The 19,575-nt window shown below is 39.9% G+C and overlaps 1 protein-coding gene across 2 annotated transcripts; it reads left to right on the top strand.

The window, feature by feature from the left end:
• The first annotated feature begins 6,888 nt into the window (after positions 1 to 6,888).
• Positions 6,889 to 16,053, top strand: SRP19 (signal recognition particle 19). Of its 2 annotated transcripts, XM_074328599.1 has the most exons (6): positions 6,889 to 7,044; positions 7,692 to 7,767; positions 10,912 to 10,983; positions 11,090 to 11,201; positions 11,311 to 11,344; positions 13,057 to 14,352. In XM_074328599.1, the coding sequence occupies exons 1-5, from the start codon at positions 7,004 to 7,006 to the stop codon at positions 11,313 to 11,315; spliced, it is 306 nt and encodes a 101-aa protein (XP_074184700.1). In that variant the 5' UTR covers positions 6,889 to 7,003; the 3' UTR covers positions 11,316 to 11,344; positions 13,057 to 14,352. The 2 variants fall into 2 exon arrangements, with proteins under 2 accessions (XP_074184700.1, XP_019583350.1); XM_019727791.2 differs by lacking the exon at positions 11,311 to 11,344 and having other exon boundaries at positions 6,890 to 7,044; positions 13,057 to 16,053.
• Positions 16,054 to 19,575: the final 3,522 nt, after the last annotated feature.

The raw sequence follows: 19,575 nt of genomic DNA, 5'->3' as shown, positions 1-19,575 counted from the left end.
ACTATTTAGAACTATTCCAAATATTAACCTGCCCCACCTACACCACCTTTTGGAATCCAAACACTTAGCCTCACTGGTCACTGAACCACATACCCAGTCTTTCCCCTTGGCCTAGGGAAGACTCATCAACAACTGACCAGTGACTGAAGACTCGTACGACTGGCTTTAAAAAAAAAAGACTGGCCCAATCAATTTGAAGTAAGAGTCAGAAAGTAAATCTCTGGTTGGTGATTGAGGGCTGAAAGCTCTTCAGAGTTCAGGCCGGGGTTAGTACAGGTATGGTTGGCATCATGAAGCTAAGACTAAGAGAAAGCCAGCCAGTAGAGAAAGAGAAGGAAACAGATACGGGAGGGAGGTATCAGAGCAAATAAAAGGCCAGTCACTAGCTCCTGGTGCTACCTCAGTCCCTACCATTTCTGAGACCTAGTTCTGCTTTTCCTTGTGTTTGGGGTATTTGTGAACCTCTAAACACACTTTGTTCCTGAAGTAACTGTGAACTAACAAAACCGTATTTAGACACGTCTTAGGGTTTTTTTGTTTTTGTTTTTAATTTCAAAGATAGAGAAAACTTTCTAAAAATATCTGGGGAGAGAGGAATAGGTTGCCTACAAAAAAATAATAATATTGGCATCAGATTTCTTCTCTGCAATACAAAATACCAAAAAATAAGAAAACAATAGAACTATATATGCAGCTTTTGGAAGGGAATAGAAATATTACCTAAGAATTCTGAAACCAAGCAAACTAGTATTTAATTGACTTGAAGTACTTGCAACATTCAGAATTCTTATTATAGTTATCAACAAAACCTTCTCTAAAAGACAAGATATTCATTCATTTAAAGAATATGAGGGGGCTGGCCTGGTGGCTCAGGCGGTTAGAGCTCCATGCTCCTAACTCTGAAGGCTGCCAGTTCGATTCCCACGTGGGCCAGTGGGCTCTCAACCACAAGGTTACCAGTTCAATTCCTCGAGTCCCACAAGGGATGGTGGGCAGTGCCCCCTGCAACTAAGATTGAACATGGCACCTTGAGCTGAGCTGCCGCTGAGCTCCTGGATGGCGCAGTTGGTTGGAGCGCGTCCTCTCAACCACAAGGTTGCCAGTTCGATTCCTTGACTCCAGCAAGGGATGGTGGGCAGCGCCCCCTGCAACTATGAACACGGCACCTTGAGCTGAGCTGCCTCTCGGATGGCTCAGTTGGTTGGAGCGCGTCCTCTCAACCACAAGGTTGCCAGTTCGACTCCCGCAAGGGATGGTGGGCTGCGCCCCCTGCAACTAGCAAGGGCAACTGGACCTGGAGCTGAGCTGCGCCCTCCACAACTAAGATTGAAAGGACAACAACTTGACTTGGAAAAAAGGCCTGGAAGTACACACTGTTCCCCAATAAAGTCCTGTTCCCCTTCCCCAATAAAATCTGTTTTAAAAATAAAGAATATGAGGTAGTGCATAGGATTTGAATGAGGGCCAGAAAATCAGTCTTGCAAACTAGACAGTGAAAACAATACCCAAACCATACTATGAGGCTGCTTCCGCTGTTCCCAAACACCGGAATCCTCTGACACATCCTGGCCATAAAATAAGATTATATATGACACTTGCTTCCTCCCCCTGCTCACTTTTGAAGTCTTGCTTGGGTCATGATTGGCGGAGGCTAGGTCACATGCCTGTGCTGGATCCCTAAAACATGAATTCCCCAAATCTAGGAGGGGCGTTTCAAAAGCACTGGGCAACCAGAAACCATGACATACTTCTATTTCAGTATTCCTAGGCCCAAGCAATTAAAATAAATGGAAAGGTATTCAGGAAACAATTTGAGCAATAAAACTTTTAAACTTGAGTGTATGTGTAAATAATTGTGGTAAATCTGATGATGAATCTCAATGTGAATATCCACATAACTCAAAACTGAAAAGATGAAATTCTTAATTTTAATAACCTTAAATTCCAGATTATTCCAACTCAAAGTAAGAAACTGTTTAGGAAAGAGGGAAAATGTAAAAGCATCCTAAATTTCTAATCTTATGTAGGCAGTGTCAAGAGATACTTATTTTTAACTTAGAAAAATACAAATTTAATAATTTAGTGGTAACTTCTATGTTAAAAAAATAAAACTTCCCATCCAAATCACTTGCTAAAAGATAACAATTAGGAATACTTGAACAACATATCAAAGAACAGGAGAAATGGCAGTGAGAGAATTATCCACACGAAGCATAAACTGGCTAGAGATTTACCAAAATAATGGATTAAGCGTATAGTAAATAAAAAACTCTCAGATTGGAGTCAAGTGAAAAAATCCAACTATATGTCATTAACAAAAGGCACACTTAAAATGATCTAGAATGGATAAAACTAAAAGTCAAACACACTTGCACAGGCAAATGCAAAGAAAGCACTGATGGCAAATTTATATCAGACCAAGTGTGATTTTGGATAAAAGGCATGGAACAGAATGAAGAGATGAACATCAGTTATGATGCTTTCTTTAAATGTCAAATGACACAGCATCAAATGTATGAAACAAAATCACAAAAACAAAAATTGTCGCAAACCATGGATCCAGTGATGCACTTGGAAATGGGGCCTCTAAAGAAGTAATTAAGGTACAATGAGATCATGAGAATGAGGACCTGATAGGATTAGTGTCCTTAAACATCACAGTGCCCTCCCTCCCTCCCTCCCTCCCTCCCTCCCTCCCTCCCTCTCTCTCTCTGTTTCCTCTTGCACACAAAAAAGAGATCACAGCAAGAGGACTTCCCTGCCTCCAGGACTGTAAAAAATAAATTTCAGTTTAAGAAAAAAAGTTATTACTTAAAACCACATCTTCATTCTAAAAAGGGTGGGTCTTAAAGAAGGTTCGCAGAAGGTCCTTTTGGGTTTTGGAATCTGAAAAGCTAAACCTGGAGTTTAGGTGAAAGGAGAGTTAGAGAACATTTCATAGATTTGCTTAAAGGAGGCAAGAATTTGGGATTACCAGTGGGTACTCCAGGAATGGGGGGGGGACTAAGGAGCACAAATGGGGAAGGACAAAAGGAAAGAGGAGGCAACAAAAGGGTGAGAATTCAAGGTCTATGTGGGGTAGCATAGCCAGTGAAATGCCTAATAATGCAGTGGTTAAAATGGTTTTAGAAACAGACATACACTATTTCAGTTGGAACCCTAAATTCTTTGTAAAATCTCTGTTCTAGTATTGAATATATTCACTTGATTTTAATTTTCAGAATCTTAACTATTGCAATTAGCTTCACCATCCCATCAATTTAATTATTTAAATCTAAGTGTAAACTAGATTTAAGGGTTTCCCACTGTTTTTCTATATTTTCCTCTATATTTCGTTTCATTTTCTTCAGTTCTCTGTGTTATTATAATTTGGCTTGGCTGGAGTATGTCTTCAAAAAGTAACTTTTTTCCAGAAAAGCCAAGTCAGGGATATACTTTCTAAATCTTTCTTTAAAATTGTTTTCTTTTGCCCTCACACAAAGGATACTTTGGATCACAACATTGGTCATGATTCTTTTTCCTCAAAACTGTATAAATTTCTAAAAAAACAAACAAAACAAAAAAACTTCTAAACTTCTAGTGTTTACCGTGGCTAAGGCTAAGAAGTTAAAATACCAGTCTGAGTTTTTAGACAACTTTCATTTCCTTAGAGTTTGTAGGATTTTGTTTTTACCATTGAAATAAAGAAACTTACTGATGAGTCCTGTTTTCTTTTCCAGAAACTTAACCAGTGTGGACAGTCATCATCTAATCTATTGAGTGCCCAAATAGAACAAAAGGGCAGAGGAAAGGTGAATTGTTTCTCTCACTCTCTTTTCCATCTGGGTATCCATTTTCAGTCTTGGTTGGGAGTTATACCATCAGCTCCCGTGGTTCTCGGGCCCTTGGACTCAGACTGAGCTATACCACCAGTGTTCCTAGTTCTCCAGTTTGCAGATAGCATATTGCATATAGCATAATTATGCAATATGCAATAACAATTATGGTGGCATATCTCAGCCTCCATAATTGCGTGAACTAATTTTTACAACAATCTCTTACATATCCTATTCTGTCTCTCTGGAGAACCCCAATACACTTAACTTCACAGGACTCTTACTAAAACTGGGCTATGCAGGCTCAAGATGGAATAGAGGTCAAGCCAACTAAGGTCAAGGCCTAGTCAAGAAGAGGACTCAGAAGAGCCAGTCTAAAGTTTGGTCAGAGAGAGCACTGAGAGGCCGCAGCACAGAGAGAGGGAGGTGCCCAGCTAGCCTTCAGCTGTTCCAGCCATCCCAGCTGAGGTAGAGACATAAGAGTGAAGAAGTCATTTTGGATGGTCTGGCTCCAGCAGATGCCACATAGATAAGCTATTCCTGCGGAGCCCTACACAAATTGCAGTTTCATGAGCACATAAACAATTGTTTTTGTTTTAAAGCACTAAGTTTTAGACTGGTTTGTTACATAGCAATAAACAAGTAAAGCAGGCAAACTATCCCCATTAGTTAACCAAGTAGACCCAGGCATGCCTGAATTCCCTGATGGAGTCAACTCAGGCCCAGGCTGCTATAGCTGTATGCGTGTCAGTCTCATCCTTTAGACTTCTGAGAAACTTGAGCAAGAGTTACTTTATTTATTTTTATTTTTTTAAAGATTTTATTGGGGAAGAGGAACAGGACACTATTGGGGAACGGTGTGTACTTCCAGGACTTTTTTTTCCAAGTCAAGTTGTTGTCCTTCAACCTTAGTTGTGGAGGGTGCAGCTCAGCTCCAGGTCCAGTTGCCGTTGCTAGTTGCAGGGGGCGCAGCCCACCATCCCTTGCAGGACTCGAGGAATCGAAGTGGCAACCTTGTGGTTGAGAGCTGCGCTCCAACCAATTGAGCCATTCGGGAGCTCAGCCGTGGTTGAGAGCCCACTGGCCCATGTGGGAATCAAACCGGCAGCCTTTGGAGTTAGGAGCATGGAGCTCTAACTGCCTGAGCCACTGGGCTGGCCCCAAGAGTTATTTTATTATCTATATTGGTATCCCTAGCACCTCTCATCAGAGTATCTGACACATAGTAAATTCTCAGCATGTTCTTATTGGATGAGTTAGAGGTCAATGAGTGATCTGTAGCACAGATATTATCTAATCCACCAATTTCTTCCCCTTATCACTCTGTCAAAACTCTCATGTCATTTTACTTACATCTGCAACAGTCCCCTCCCACCAACACACACATATACATCACATCTCTTCTTTAACCCCCTTCCTCTTCCTGCTTTCAATTCTTATTCAACTATCTTAGGAAAATTTCTCTTGTCCACCTCAGTCTTCTCTCTTCCATCCTTGTGAACCCTACACAATAGCCTCAACCAAGCTCAATAGGTTGAATTTAGTGGCATGAGGAAAAGGAAGACAGTTTGGTAAAAATTAGATTTGAAAACAAGTGCCATCGATCTCTAAAGCCCTTTCATCATCTCCAAAATTTTCCATGTCCACTTCATCTTCCTTTAATTCAACCTGCTTTTCCATAAGCATAAGCATTTAAAAACTTTATATTTGGTTGTTATTCCTTTAATCATCACTGTGGTAGCAATATTGCTGTCTCTCCATCCAACACCCCTTTTTCTTTGTACTTGTACAGTATTTCAACAATAGTGTAGAGTTAAGTAGGAGTTATGGATCTAGCATAGAATAGCACTCAAAAATATTAGGAAATGTAACAATTTTAATATTGGTCTCTAATTACTTACATGGCTCTAAGAAAACAACTCCATGGTAAGTAGTACTACCCATTTTAAACCTCAGACTATCTTGTTCATTTCCCATTTATATAAATGTGTATATAAAATGTTAATTTTTCTGAAAAGAAATATTTGAATTTTCGTGATGCAACTAAAGTATGAAAGCAAAGTCCTAAGGCAGGTAAACTATTTTAAAGATAGGATTCATTTCATCCCTAAATGTTTTGTTTGGTGATTGCATGAAGCTCTTTTTGCAGGGATCATGTACAATTTAGAAAGAAATAAGACTTACTTATTTGCACCAGCACCAAACTAATCCGGTGTTTACAAAGAGGACTATGAGGCAGGAGGAATTGAGGACATGGAGAAAAGTCAGGGGCTCCCAATCAGACTAGCTGGGCATCTATGCTCAGCCATCATTAGCGTGAATGGAAATCGCCTAATCTCAGAGACTAAGCTTTTGGGGGGCTTTTAGTTTTTTTTTCATCTGTAAAAGAGCATAGTTACCTTACTTTGTCCATTTTTGTTTCGTTTGTTTGTTTTAGAAAAGTAACTTTTTAGGTGTGGAATAAACCAGCTACTAAATGGGAATGAAGGTGCGTGTTTAGCTGAAGAACGAAGAGCTGAAACAGCGCCTTGCAAGTAACCCAAGGTATGCAAAAATACAGTGAACTTTAGTGTAGAGGATGATCTTCAGAAGTTTAAAAAGGTATACAGTCTAATTCCTAACATTTATACGGCACAGAAACCCAGTGCCAGAATTTTGCGTGTTCCACCACGATAAAAATCCATGTTGCCAAGTTGAAAGCAGGCTGCAGGGCCCAGGAGCGCATCAAGATAAAACAGCACATTTTCTTCCTGCTCCAACAACCTGCTCAAAACTACACAGATTACCCGCGGTGTATAGTGCCCTCGTCCGTTGGTGAAGGTAGATAGCACCATCCAAACTCAGTGTGAAATTGGACGTGAAGGAGCGTGAAGATTTAACCCCATTTTAGCGACGGTGCATGCGCCCCAAAAGTCTCATTTTGGGGACATAGGAGAAGGGAAGGAATCAGAATCGTTCGTGGATCCTATCGCGAGAGGAGAGAGCCGAACGCCACGTCAGAAACAAAAGACCCTGACGCCGAGCGACAGCTGCGGGAACAAACGGCCAGTGCAAAACCATGGCCGCGTAGGCGTTCCGGTAGGCAGGACTTCCGCCGGAAGACGGGATATCTGGGAAATCTCAACCCCGAGTTCCGGCGGGTGTATTTCTCGGCTGGGACAGGTCTGGTGCCGAGTGGGCGGGTGAAGATGGCTTGCGCCGCGGCGCGATCCCCGGCCGACCAGGACAGGTGGGTCCTGAGAAAGGAAGGGGCTTGCTGCGAGCCCGCGGTGTTGCGCCGCTGTCCCCGCCCCGGAAAGGCTCGCGGGTGAAGCTCGGCCGGTCCGCAGGCCCCGAGCCTCTCTCCGAGCCGTCGTTTGTCCGGAAGGCCAGCCGCGCCTGGCTCTTGGCAGGGTCCCTGGGATTCTGACTATAGGTAGCTCGGTGTTGACCCGTATGTGAGACTGAGGACTTCGGGTGCTACGTGGACAAGGCGTTAAGTAACAGAGTCACAGAGTGAGAGCTCTGTTATCTGAATTGTGTCGTTCAGGAAGGCTCGTTTGGACTTTTTAAAGTCTTTAGTACTTTTGACGCCGGACTCTCTTTAAAAGAGCGGGACCCACCACTTTTGATAGACAGCTGTATCTAACTGAACAGTTAGCGACATCGTTTCTTTTTTAAAAAGAACTTCTGTAGCAAGTGTTTTCTCCATCTGAGGTAGTGAGTTAAAGTTTCCTTTTTAAATAAGTTAAATAAAAGGGAAATAATTTAAAGAAAAGATACGCAAATAGTAGTATAGGTGTACCCGCAATCGTGATAACGATGAATGAATGAATGAATGAATGAAATTTTGGAAATACAGCTCCAATGACACCAGCTGTGCTTTCTCTGTAATAGGTTTATTTGTATATATCCTGCTTATTTAAATAACAAGAAGACTATCGCGGAGGGCAGACGAATCCCCATAAGTAAGGTAAGCAGGTTGGCACCTTGGTTCTCATGAGGGATTGGGAGAGGTTTTATTATTAGGGCCACAAAAGCTTCTTTACTGCATTGGGGTAGTGGGGGCTATGGAGAACAGTAGCCAAGAATTGGGGTGCTATTCTGAATAATGGTGAAACCAGAAAGGCACTGACTGATTCATAGCTGAAGGAATTTTTAAAGTGATTCTTCATGAGCTTGTGTTTGAAAGAAGGGAATGGGAAGGGTTGTAGAGTTTGCAGGTTTTTATTTAAACCAAGGTTGTGACAGTCATCCCCTTAATTAAGTAAACCAGAATTACACCACTGTACAATAGAATGTCCAGAATGTAGTTGAGTTTTCAAAGACAACTTGCAGAAAATTCAGAGGTGTTGAGTTTTAGCTTTATGTCAATTATTGTTTTTTCTTTTTTGAGATAGTTAAAGTTATTTGGCATTAGGAAAGTGCCTAATGCTAAGTAAAAGGTCTTTGTAGAGGCTTTTTATTTTCAAAACTGATGTCATATTTTATTTTTTCAAGAATCACATTTGTCGTCTATTGACAGATTTAAGGTAGCTTTTTCAGGAGCAATGAATTAGTTAATTTTGTGTTATTTAATATCTCCTACTTTGCTGCTGAAACGTGTAAAGAAAAGTCTATTTTGCTGCCTCAGGCTAAAAGAGAAAGATGCCAACGCACTAGTTCAGAATAATGCCTGACATCAAGCCACTCTAATAGAGGCCTGTGGTAGCAAGCTCTCATATAATTTGGAGATTGGTTAAATTGTTTTTAACTTTTTTGTTTCTTTTAATGATTTTATTGGGGAGGGGGAACAGGACTTTTTTGGGGAACAGTGTGTATTTCCAGGACCTATCAGCTCCAAGTCAAGTTGTTGCCCTTTCAAATCTTAGTTGTGGAGAGTGCAGCTCAGCTCCAAGTCCAGTTGCTGTTGCTCAGTCTTAGTTGGCAAGGGATAGTTGGCAGCCCACTATCCCTTGCAGGAGTCGAACTGGCAACTTGTGGTTGAGAGCACAAGCTTCAACCAACTGAGCCATCCAGCCGCCTGGGAGTTCAGTGGCAGCTTAGCAGCAGCTCGTTGTCTTCATTCTAGTTGTGGAGGGTGCAGCTCACTGGCCCATACGGGAATCGAACCAGCGACCCTGTTGCCCAAAGCTCACGCTCTAACCAACTGAGCCACCCGTCCGCCCCTTTTTAACTTTATTGATATATAGTATACATATAGAAACATACATAAATCTTATGTCTTTCTTGGTTAATTTTCACAAAGTGAGTACACTTGAGTAATTAGCGCCCAGGAAGATTCCTTCATGTCCCCTCCTGGTCACTGTCCTCTCCAAGTATACCGTGTTTCCCTGAAAATAACACCTAGCCAGACAATCGGCTCTAACGCGTCTTTTGGAGCAAAAATTAATATAAGACCCGGTCTTATTTTACTATAATATAAGACCGAGTCTTACATAGTATAAGACTCGGTCTTATATAGTATTATATAACATAATGTAATGTAAGACCGGGTCTTATATAAATTTTTGCTCCAAAAGACGTGTTAGAGCCGATTGTCCGGCTAGGTCTTATTTTCGGGGAAACACGGTACTCACTGTCCTGACTTCCAACACCTTAGATTACTTTTGCTTGTTTTTGAATTTTATTTAAATGACGTTAATACAGTATATACTTTTGTGTCTGTCTTTTTCCACCAAACTTTAAGCTTATGAGATTTAGCCACACTTTTGAATATAGTTTAATTCTTGTTGCTCTATGGCAAGGTTTCTCAACAGCAGCACTGTTGACATTTTGAGCCAGATAATTCTTTGCTGTGAGGCTGTCCTGTGCATTTTAGGTTGTTTAACAGCATCCTTGGCCTCTACCCATTAGATGCCGGTGCCCCACCCCACCTAGTAGTGACAATCAAGAATGTCTCCAAAGCATTGTCAAATGTCATTTGGGGGCCAAAATTGCCTTGCTGAAAACCACTGCTCTTTAGTATTGCATTGTATGAATATACCACAGTCCATTCTACAATGGATAATTGGGTTGTTTCTGGTTTGGGGCTATTATAAATAGTGCTGCTGTGAACATTCTTTTGTTTGTCTTTTAGTGAACATATTTTGCACTTTTCTTGAATACATATCTAGAAGTGGAATTGCCAGGCCATAATAGTACATATGTTTAGCTCTGGTAGATACTGCCAAACAATTTTCTAAAGTGATTGTATCTGTAATAGTTGTTTAACCAGTATTTATTGAGCACCTACTATGTTCATGCCAGGTGCTGGGGAATATAATGGTGAACAAAGTAGTCCTTGCCCTTGTGAAGTTTATGTTCCGTTTGAATGGGCAAGGACACACAAGTATGAATCAGTGTTATTCCTGGGATTTTTTTTTTTTTTTTTAATTACAATGGAAACAACTGTACCTAGTAGAAAAGGAAACCTAGGGTGTGGTACATGTTTTGATAATAATATTTGAAATAATTTACACAACAGCATTGCAGTATCCACTTAAAACTAAGTTATTTAGTATTTTTTATTTTTTTATTTAATTATAATTGCCATTCAATATTATTTTATATTAGTTTCAGGTGTACAGTGTTGTGGTTAGAAATTTATATAATTTACAAAGTGATTCCCCAATAAGTCTAGCATCCACCTGGCACCATACATAGTTATTACAATATTGTTTACTGTATTCCCTATGCTGTACTTTACATCCCCATGACTGTTTTGCAACTGCCAATTGTACTTCTTACTCTCTTGACCTTTTTCACCGTGCCCCCCCAACCCTTCTCCCATCTGGCAACCATCAGTTTGTTCTCTGTATCTATGAGTCTTTCTGTTTTGTTTGTTCATTTATTTTGTTCTTTAGGTTCCACATACAAGTGGAATCAGGGTATTTGTCTTTTTCTGTCTGACTTATTTCACTTAGCATAATACACTGTAGGTCCATGTATGTTGTCCCAAATGGGGCAAAAAGGGATTTAATTCTTTTTTAATGGTGAAATACTATTCCATTGTATATATGTGCCACATCTTCTTTATCTAACTGTCTGTTGATGAGCACTTAGGTTGCTTCCATATTTTGGTTATTGTAAATAATGCTGCATAAGCAGTTTAGTGTTTTTGTTTTTAACTGTTCAGGCTGTTGAAAATCCTACAGCTACAGAGATTCAAGATGTGTGCTCAGCAGTTGGACTTAATGTATTTCTTGAGGTATGATGTGGTTCTTCCTTTACTATTTTCCATACTCATCTCATTGATGTAATAACTTTCTTAAATAAAGGCTGCTTTTCACTTTTTAAATTTTTTTTTACGATAGAAAAATAAAATGTACTCCAGAGAATGGAATCGTGATGTTCAGTACAGGGGCAGAGTTCGGGTCCAGCTCAAACAGGAAGATGGCAGCCTCTGTCTTGTGCAGTTCCCATCACGTAAGCCTTTTTAAATGAATGAATGAAGTTTGGGGATAGGTTATTCCTCTACATTGCAGAAAAGGTTCTGATCTTTTGAAAGTTAAAAATCATAATTTGTGTTCTACAGATTAATTTGAGAAAGGACTGCTGCTGATGGAGAGGTAAACAGTGGTTCCAACTTCTAAGTTAAGGATCTCTGAGAATATGATAAAGCCTACTAATGGTTTCTCCAAGAAATTTGTTTTGTGAACATTTTATCAACCTCTGGAAGTTTATCATTGTTCCCAGGTTAAGCATATAAAATTAGTAAATTGTCAGATGTTAATTGTTTTCTCATTCTGTTTCTACTTTTCTCACTAAGTTCTCACTTGTTTTGTTTTTCACTTTTCTACTTTCCTGCCCAATATGTCACGGAATACATTCACTCCTCTTTAATTATCCATCCCCCTAAATTTCTCCCAGCTCCCCACTTCCATAATGACCACTATGTACATGTGCAGAGACCATCCATGCACACATCCCCTACAGACCTAAGGGAGAATGCATCCCAGGAGTGTGATTGCCATGTGATAGGCCATACACGTTGTTCCGTTTTCTCTCTCTCATGTATTTGCTGAAATCCACCAATCCCCTGGTAATCACTATCCCACTCTTCTCTTTGCTCTTGTAAGTTTCAGATCCTAGAGATTCTGAAATCTTATAATTTCTATCACTAATAAATCTAAAAAGCCATATTTAGTGGAAAAAAGCAAGAGATATGCATAGTGTGATACCACTTAAGTAAGTTTAAATACAAAATAAGAAAACACAGTCTTAAGATAGTAGTTAATAATGGCAAGCAGAGTGGAGACGGGGTATGGTCAGAGAAGGCTGTAGCATTATCCCTAGTGTTTTATTTATTAAAAAACAATAACCAAACAAAACTGGACAACAGTACTCTAATATAGTAAATCTGGGTATTGCAAAGATGAGTATTTATTTACATGTTATTCTTTTCAGAATTTTTTAGTTTTAAAAATATATTAATTTTTTTTAATGGAGATTTTTTTTGACACAGTAACAGGAAACCGACACCTTGTTTTTAGTTGAATTAAAATAGGCTGGTTTCTATACTAAAAAACTTATCAGATATTTGACAAGAAAACTTGTTAGATATTTCTAGAAAGTTAAGATTCTGACTCAAGAGTGACAGATGTGTATATTCCAGTATGTTTTTTTCTCCTCTTTGACATCTTTCTAGACTATCTCTTAAAAGTGGAAAGACAAAACAACAGGCTTCATTTTAGAATAATATTTGGAAAGATGTTACATCCTGTTTCCAGTAACCAAATAGTTACAAAGTAAAAAGAAAAGCGGAGGGGCTTGGTGTATTGGGGTAAGGAAGGCAGCTACTAGAACTGGAGGAGGTGGTTGGTAGAGAGAACAGGGGTTCATGTATTCATAAGTCATCTGAGCATATGAGTAACATTTTTTGTAGTTTTAATGACTTTGGATTTGTGTTATAAGACTGAGCAGCCCTCTGTTTCCATAGCTTAAGTTACAATGGGATGCTATTTCCAGCTTCTTACATTTAGATACATTCTCCTTTGATCCTCAAGTCAATTACTAGGACCAAGACCAAAATTTTTGTTTCACACTCTGTGTTTTAAATTTTGTTTGTATTTATTTAAATATTTCAGCATTGTTCTCAGTACTTTTCTCCACCAAAGGCCCCCTGCTTGAATGAGTCATTGTCTTCATAGTTATTTTTTTCTTTTTAAATCCTTCTCATTTTCTTGATGTAATAATTTCTTGAACTTTATGGTATTCAAGTAAATGACCTTCTATGTCTTATCTCTCAGATTATACACTAAGCCTAATTTCTGGCTCCTAGGTAAGTCGGTGATGCTGTATGCAGCAGAAATGATACCTAAATTGAAAACAAGGACACAGAAAACAGGAGGTGGTGACCAAAGTCTTCAGCAAGGAGAGGGAAGTAAAAAGGGGAAAGGAAAGAAGAAGAAGTGACCTGGTATGAGAATCAAGTATGTGATACTACTGGAAGAGACATGAATGGAGGTTTCTAATTTGTATCTGAGAGAAACAAGCTTTTCGTTTGTATCATTTAACTGAACTGTGAACAGTTGTGCCTCCCAGCTTCAGCATCTGAGTTGACAGTCAAATTTGTATCAGAAGTTTGCATCTAGCCTTTATGCAGTATAAAATCTTTTTTTTTTTTTTTTTTTTTTTTTGCTGTTCAATGCAGTTTCTGTGGAAGAAAAACGTATTTTGGAACAGACAATGGATGCTACCATAAGTTACTTGAAATCCTATATCTCTCCTTTATGTAAACATGTTCAGATAAATGAGTTTAATAAGATTTGAAACACATTTTATTCACCTTTTAAGTTAATGAAATAAAATTCGAAACTGACTTTTGCAGCTTTTACTTGTGAACTGATCAGTGCCAGTAGAGGAGATAATTAGAAAGAATAAAATGGGTAGTTGAAGTTTAGTGTGAACCTAAAACTAGAAAGAAGTGGGTAAGTCTTCTTGGAGGTCTATGAACAGCTCATCTATAGATCATATTCTTTTAATCAGTTACTGTTAATTGAACTGTTCAATTACTAGTTTTTTGACATATGAAAAGTCCTGGAGTTTAAGCTTTAGATTTGCTTATTTTGTGTAGGCTTAAGAACATTATTTTAACTGGAGTTCTAAAATTACCTACGTTTTAGCACCTTCAGATACATTTTTTTCAAGAAACTTAATTGGGTGGGTGATTCTGACCTTATCCCAAAGCACTGTTTCTGGAAGTGGTGGTTCTTGGAAAATTTAAGCGAATCCCTATCCAGCCATGTGTTTTTGTCTACTGTGTTTATGTCCTGGGGAACTGCCATCTCTGACTCCATATGCTTCTGGAAGGGCGATTACTGTCCTGCACCCCAATGTTTAGGTCAGTGATGTGCCACCTACACAGCAGTGGTCCCATAAGATTATAATGGAGCTAAAACATTCCTATCGCCTAGTGACGTCTTAGCTGTTGAAAATTGGGAGCAAAACAACACATCACGTGTGTGTGTGGTGAGGCTGGTGTAATAAGCCTGCGCGGCCAGATGTGTGACAGTATGTGCAATTATGTACCATATGCAATTCTTGATAGTGATAATAAATGACTGTTACTGGTTTATGTATTGACTATGCTTTTTAAATTATTGTAGAGTGTATTTCTACATATAAAAAAAAGTTTGCTGTCAAACAGCATGCCGTGTTATACCAGCAGCAGCCTCGTACATCTGTGCTCACTGCGTCTCTTCATTACGTTATGTTCTCTTGTACTTGATTTATTCTTGTGTCTTAAAAGTGTAGTGTAGTGTAGGGGGTGAGGGGAGGGCAGAAACTTACATGCTTTGATTTTGCTTCTTAAAAAAACGATACAACAAGGAAACACAACTTTAGTGTTAGTGTTGGCTAAAGTCTCCGGTCACGTAAAGGCTTTCACATTCGCTCACCACTCACCCAGAGCGGCTTCCAGTTCCGCAGGCTCCATCCATGGCAAGTGCCCTGTGCAGGCGGACCATTTCTTAGTTTCTTATACAGCATTTTTACTGTGCCTTTTCTGTGTTTAGATAACAGTTAGGTAGACAAATACATTGTGTTAAAATTGCCTACAGTGTTCAACACAGTAACATGCCGTACAGGGTTGTAGCTTAGGAGTAACAGACTATATACACCGTGCAGCCTAGGTGTGTATAATAGTGTGTGTAGTAGGTGTGGGGAAGATGTTAAGAAAATTTTCCTTCATTGGCTGGTGTTAACTTTTGTCTATTAGCTTTTGTCTGTTAGTGCATGTGAGGTGATGGTTAGCTTAGGGTTAAGAGAATTCTTGGGTTGGAGTGGAGAGAATTCCCCCTTCTGTGTCATTCCCGGCAGGAGAGATATGAGATGATGTTGCTTTCTGTCTGTTTCGCCTGCATCAGCAGATGAAGTGAAGAAGTACCTAAGTTATGTCAGCATGACGTGACAGGCAGGTTACCAAGGTTTGAAAGGCCATGGGCCGATGCTCCCAGGCAAGAACTGTAGGTACTGTTTTCACCAGCCAGACAGGCAACGTTCTTATCATTAGTTCTTATCATTAACTGCCAGACCCTCCCAGAACTGGCTAGTCCTTGAGAGGGGAGGCAGGAACACAAAACTTGGCTCTGGGGTACATCTTAAGAGATATATAAGACAGATCTCGCGTGGCATATGGATTGATTGCTGTTTCAAGAGATTGCTATTCAGAAGATTTGCTGTTTCAGGACTGCTTTTCAGGATTGGATTGTTTCAGAGTGAGAGATTGGAACTTGCCGCAACGGACAATAAAGACGTCTTTTGTGGGCAAGTTGTCGTCATTCTAGTATCTTCGGGAGCTTGTGTGCAGCTTGCAGTATTGGAAGACTCCCTAACTTCCAGCAACGGCGACAGCAGCAGCATTCTGGGGAACTAGCAAGCAGCAGCGGGAGATGCCTGTTTCCCTCAGCTGCAGACCTGGCAAGGTTTTGATTCCTGACCTTTCCACTGTTTTTCCTATGGTTTGGTGAGCTTTTGGCATCTACTGTAACAGTTGCTATCCTATAGAGTTTATCACTGCATTTGGATGCTCCTTATTGATGTTATTTGCGTATTTAGCCAAGTAACTTTTGATCAGTAGTAAACATATGTTGAGATCTCTTGAACTTATATGTATGTGTACTCCCTTGACATGACATTGTTATCAGTGTACATAGTTCAGTCTTAACCACCTTTACTTTCTGTCATTAGCACATTCTTTTAAGTGCCTTTGTCCTTTGCTATTACATATCGCTAAATAAATTGATTAGATATTGCTGAATAAATCAATTAGCCCCTCTCTAGCGTGTGCTCCCTTTCTTTTCCCCACTCGGCAATACAGTAGGCTACACCGTCTCATTTTATGTAAATCCACTCTGATGTTCGCACAATGACCAATTGCCTAATGATGCATTTTTCAGAACATATCTTCTTGTTAAGCTTCGCCTGGCTGTATTTACAGGACTGCATCCTAGTCACAGGATATGACCCAGGCCAGGCCAGTGGATTATTTCTCAGGAATTTAAATCTGGAGTAGAAACAATGAAGATGGTGATGGGAGCTAAGATATCTAATGGTCTACAAATTTCAGCTATCCTGATTCCTGTTCTTCTGAGGCCTAGTTTAGGTCTTCTATGAATTCCGTGAGTAACTTCATATCCTTCCAGTAAATCCTGTTTTCTTTTATGTTTTTATTACTTGAGATCAAACGATTCCAATTGATTACTAAATAAACAAACCCCGAGTTTTAGAGCTTTAAATGGTGTTATACACCCAGGCTGTATGAAAATGATCCATTGGTGTGCAGAAGTAATACTGGGATTTCTACTTTTTTTTTTTTTCCTAACAATTTATGTTGTTAATATGTTTTATAGTGAACACAGTATATAACAGTTTATATATTTGACTTATAGGTATTGGGGCAGTATGTGCAAAACATGATTCAGAGCAGCCCTCTTTAGGAAAGTGTATCACTAAGGAATGTGTTTGGCTGTATAACAGGAAACAATGAGGGACTTAAGAAGGAGTTAATTTTTTCCAAGTAATATGAAATCCAAACATCAGTGTTGGTTCACCTGCTCAGTGATGCACTTATATCTTCCCACTCTACTATCCATGTCATGTTTCTAACATCCTTAGGATTGTTGTCTCAAGCTTATAAAAGGGCTGCTACAGCACCAGACATCACATCAGAGTTCAAGGCAGAAAGAAAAGATAGCTGTGCCAGCCACATTTGTCCCCCCTCCTTTAAAAGGAAAGCCATAGATTTCTCAGAAACCCTTCCCAGCCAACTTTCACTTGTGTCTCATTGCCAAGAACTGTGGCACATGTCCATTTTCAGCTGCAAGGAGGCTGAGACAGTGAATATGTAGCTTTTCCAGTCCTGATGGTAGGGGCAGCCAAGAAGAAAGTTGAGAATGGCTATTGGAACAGCCAACTTAAAAGATTTGTCACAGAAAGGTGACTGGAATCTAAAATTGTTTTAGTTCTGAGGCAGGAAGGATTGTCAGGAAGGTTTCGGAACTAGCTGTAACATCGCATTGCTGTTTCTTCATACTGTTGCAAGCAGTGCATCACCGACTTATTTGCAAATCAAGTGAAAAATGGGACCCTTCATAATGAGCAAGATTGAGCATTTATTCATATGTTGAAATACCATTTGTATTGACTTCAATGACTTATGTTCACATCCTTTGCCCACTTCTTAAGGACTTTATTGTTTGTTACCAATATTGTACATAATATAGAGAGACATCTAGTTTTAATAGTTTCAGTTTTAGGCCTTCTATCCTAGTAGAAGATTTAGTTTTCCTTCCTTTACCCCCAACACACGTATGCCTGCTTCTCATCTTCCCTCCTACCAATTACCAATATATTTCTGAATTTTGATCACTATTCATAGTTTGCATTATTACCACGTATTCCATTTGTAGCTGAGCCATTAGCACCTTTGCTACTCAAAAGTGGTCCGCCTCCCTTGGGAGCCTGTGAAAAATGCAGAATCTCTGGTCCCACCACCCAAGAATTCACATGCATTTAACAAGATCCCAGGTGATTCTTAACGCACATTCAAACTTAAACACTGAAGCATGCTATGGATATTTTTGTTTTTTGGACATGATTTCCTTGGAGATATTATTTGCCCTTTTCTATTTTTATCAAATGCCCTTTCAAAAAGTTTGTTCACATCAGGTAGTTTATTTTCTTTTCCTCAGCTAAAAGGATTTATTCAGGGGGGAGGGGGAAAGATTGCAGTCGGGAGGTGCCACCGTGGCCAACCAGGTGGAGGTTTCTGCTCAGAGGAAAATGGAGGAAGCACTTTATAAGAGGGGAAGAGGAAGTTAAAGAGAGGGGCAGCCACGGCTGTGGAACTGCCCTAACCCCACTTCCTCTAGGTTCTCCGCATGACAGAGGTGTGAGACCTTCCATACGCCCTTCCCATTCCTGTCTTGGTTAAGGTCTCTATCAAGAATTTTGACACAGTCACCTCCCTGGGAGCCTCCGAGGCGCCACCTTTCCACCCCAGCTCTGGACCACCAGGCTCAGGGGGATGTAATCCAGAAGGTCAGCTGCCCACCCCTGCGCACGCCCTGGGAAGGGGTTGTCCCACCGCCAGCGGGCCACCTGTGAACCGCCTCAGGATCACATGGACCTCAAGAAGCCTTGGGGCTGCAGTGCAGGTCTTTGAAGCCCCAGGCTCTTTGAGGAATGTGTGAATGCGCCGGGATGGTCCAGGATGGGACCTGCAGCTCTTAATTTCATCTTTGTAAAAATCTCTACTGGAGACTTTTACCTGGCTCTAATCTCTTATCTCTCTCTCATTTTATCATCTCAAAAGATGGTTTATTATAATCACCACGAGTATTTGAATATCCCAGGGAAGGTTAAAAGGAGTCCCAATGAACAGCTGTTTATACAGGGCATAGATCCACTACTTTTTAAAATTCTTATTCATTCAAAAGAAGCCAAAATAAGGTGGTCACCCCTGAGACCTAGCGCCCGGCTTCATTCTGGGTTCTCTTCACCATCACCCAGAGTGTGACTTCGCTGCTTAGCTGTTCTGGATATCCTGTATCAGTGTATCCTGTGTATTCCTCTTTCGTGGGTTACTTGTTTTGTGGAACCCATCTTCAAGATCTCCCTGGGGAAAATGCAAGGGAGGTAAGTTCTTAGGCCTTGCATGTCTGAAAGTGTCATCATTCTATCCTCACGCTTTTTGGCTGGGTATAGAATTAGAATTGAAAATCACTTAATTTCAGAAGTTCAAGGGCATTACTTCGTGGTCTTCTGACTTCTGTTACAGCTGAAGCTTTGGAAGTTCAAGCCATTCTAGTTCCTGATCTTTTATGAGCCACATTTTTTCTTGTTGAAACCCACAACCGTATCAAAATAAAAGTATTCTGAAATAATAGTGTGCTTGGTGTGGGTCTTTTTTTGGCCGTGGTGCTGGGTACTTACAGGGCCCTTTCAATTTGGAAATGTATTTTTCAGTTCTGGGAAATTTCCTTGAAAATTTTATTCATTTTTCTCCGTTTTGATCTTGGACTCCAGATTTGAATATTGGACCTGCTGGACTAGTCCTCAAATTTTCTTACCTCTTTTTCCTCTTATTTCCACTTATTTGCCTTTATATTCTATTGCCTAGAATTCCTCAGCTTTATATTCTAACCCTTCTATTGAAGTTTCCATTTTTCTTTATTTTCAACTTCTCTAAGCTCTCTTGTGATCTGAATGTTTCCCTTTTCAAGCATTCTGTTATTTCATGAATGCAGTCTCTTATTTCTCAGAGGGTATGATTTATATTCTTTTCTAAGTTTCTTTT

Source organism: Rhinolophus sinicus, linkage group LG03 (assembly GCF_036562045.2).
Source record: "Rhinolophus sinicus isolate RSC01 linkage group LG03, ASM3656204v1, whole genome shotgun sequence".
Classification (NCBI taxonomy): domain Eukaryota; kingdom Metazoa; phylum Chordata; class Mammalia; order Chiroptera; family Rhinolophidae; genus Rhinolophus; species Rhinolophus sinicus.
The sequence above is the reverse complement of the archived record's forward strand: the minus strand, read 5'-3'. Positions and strand labels throughout refer to the sequence as shown.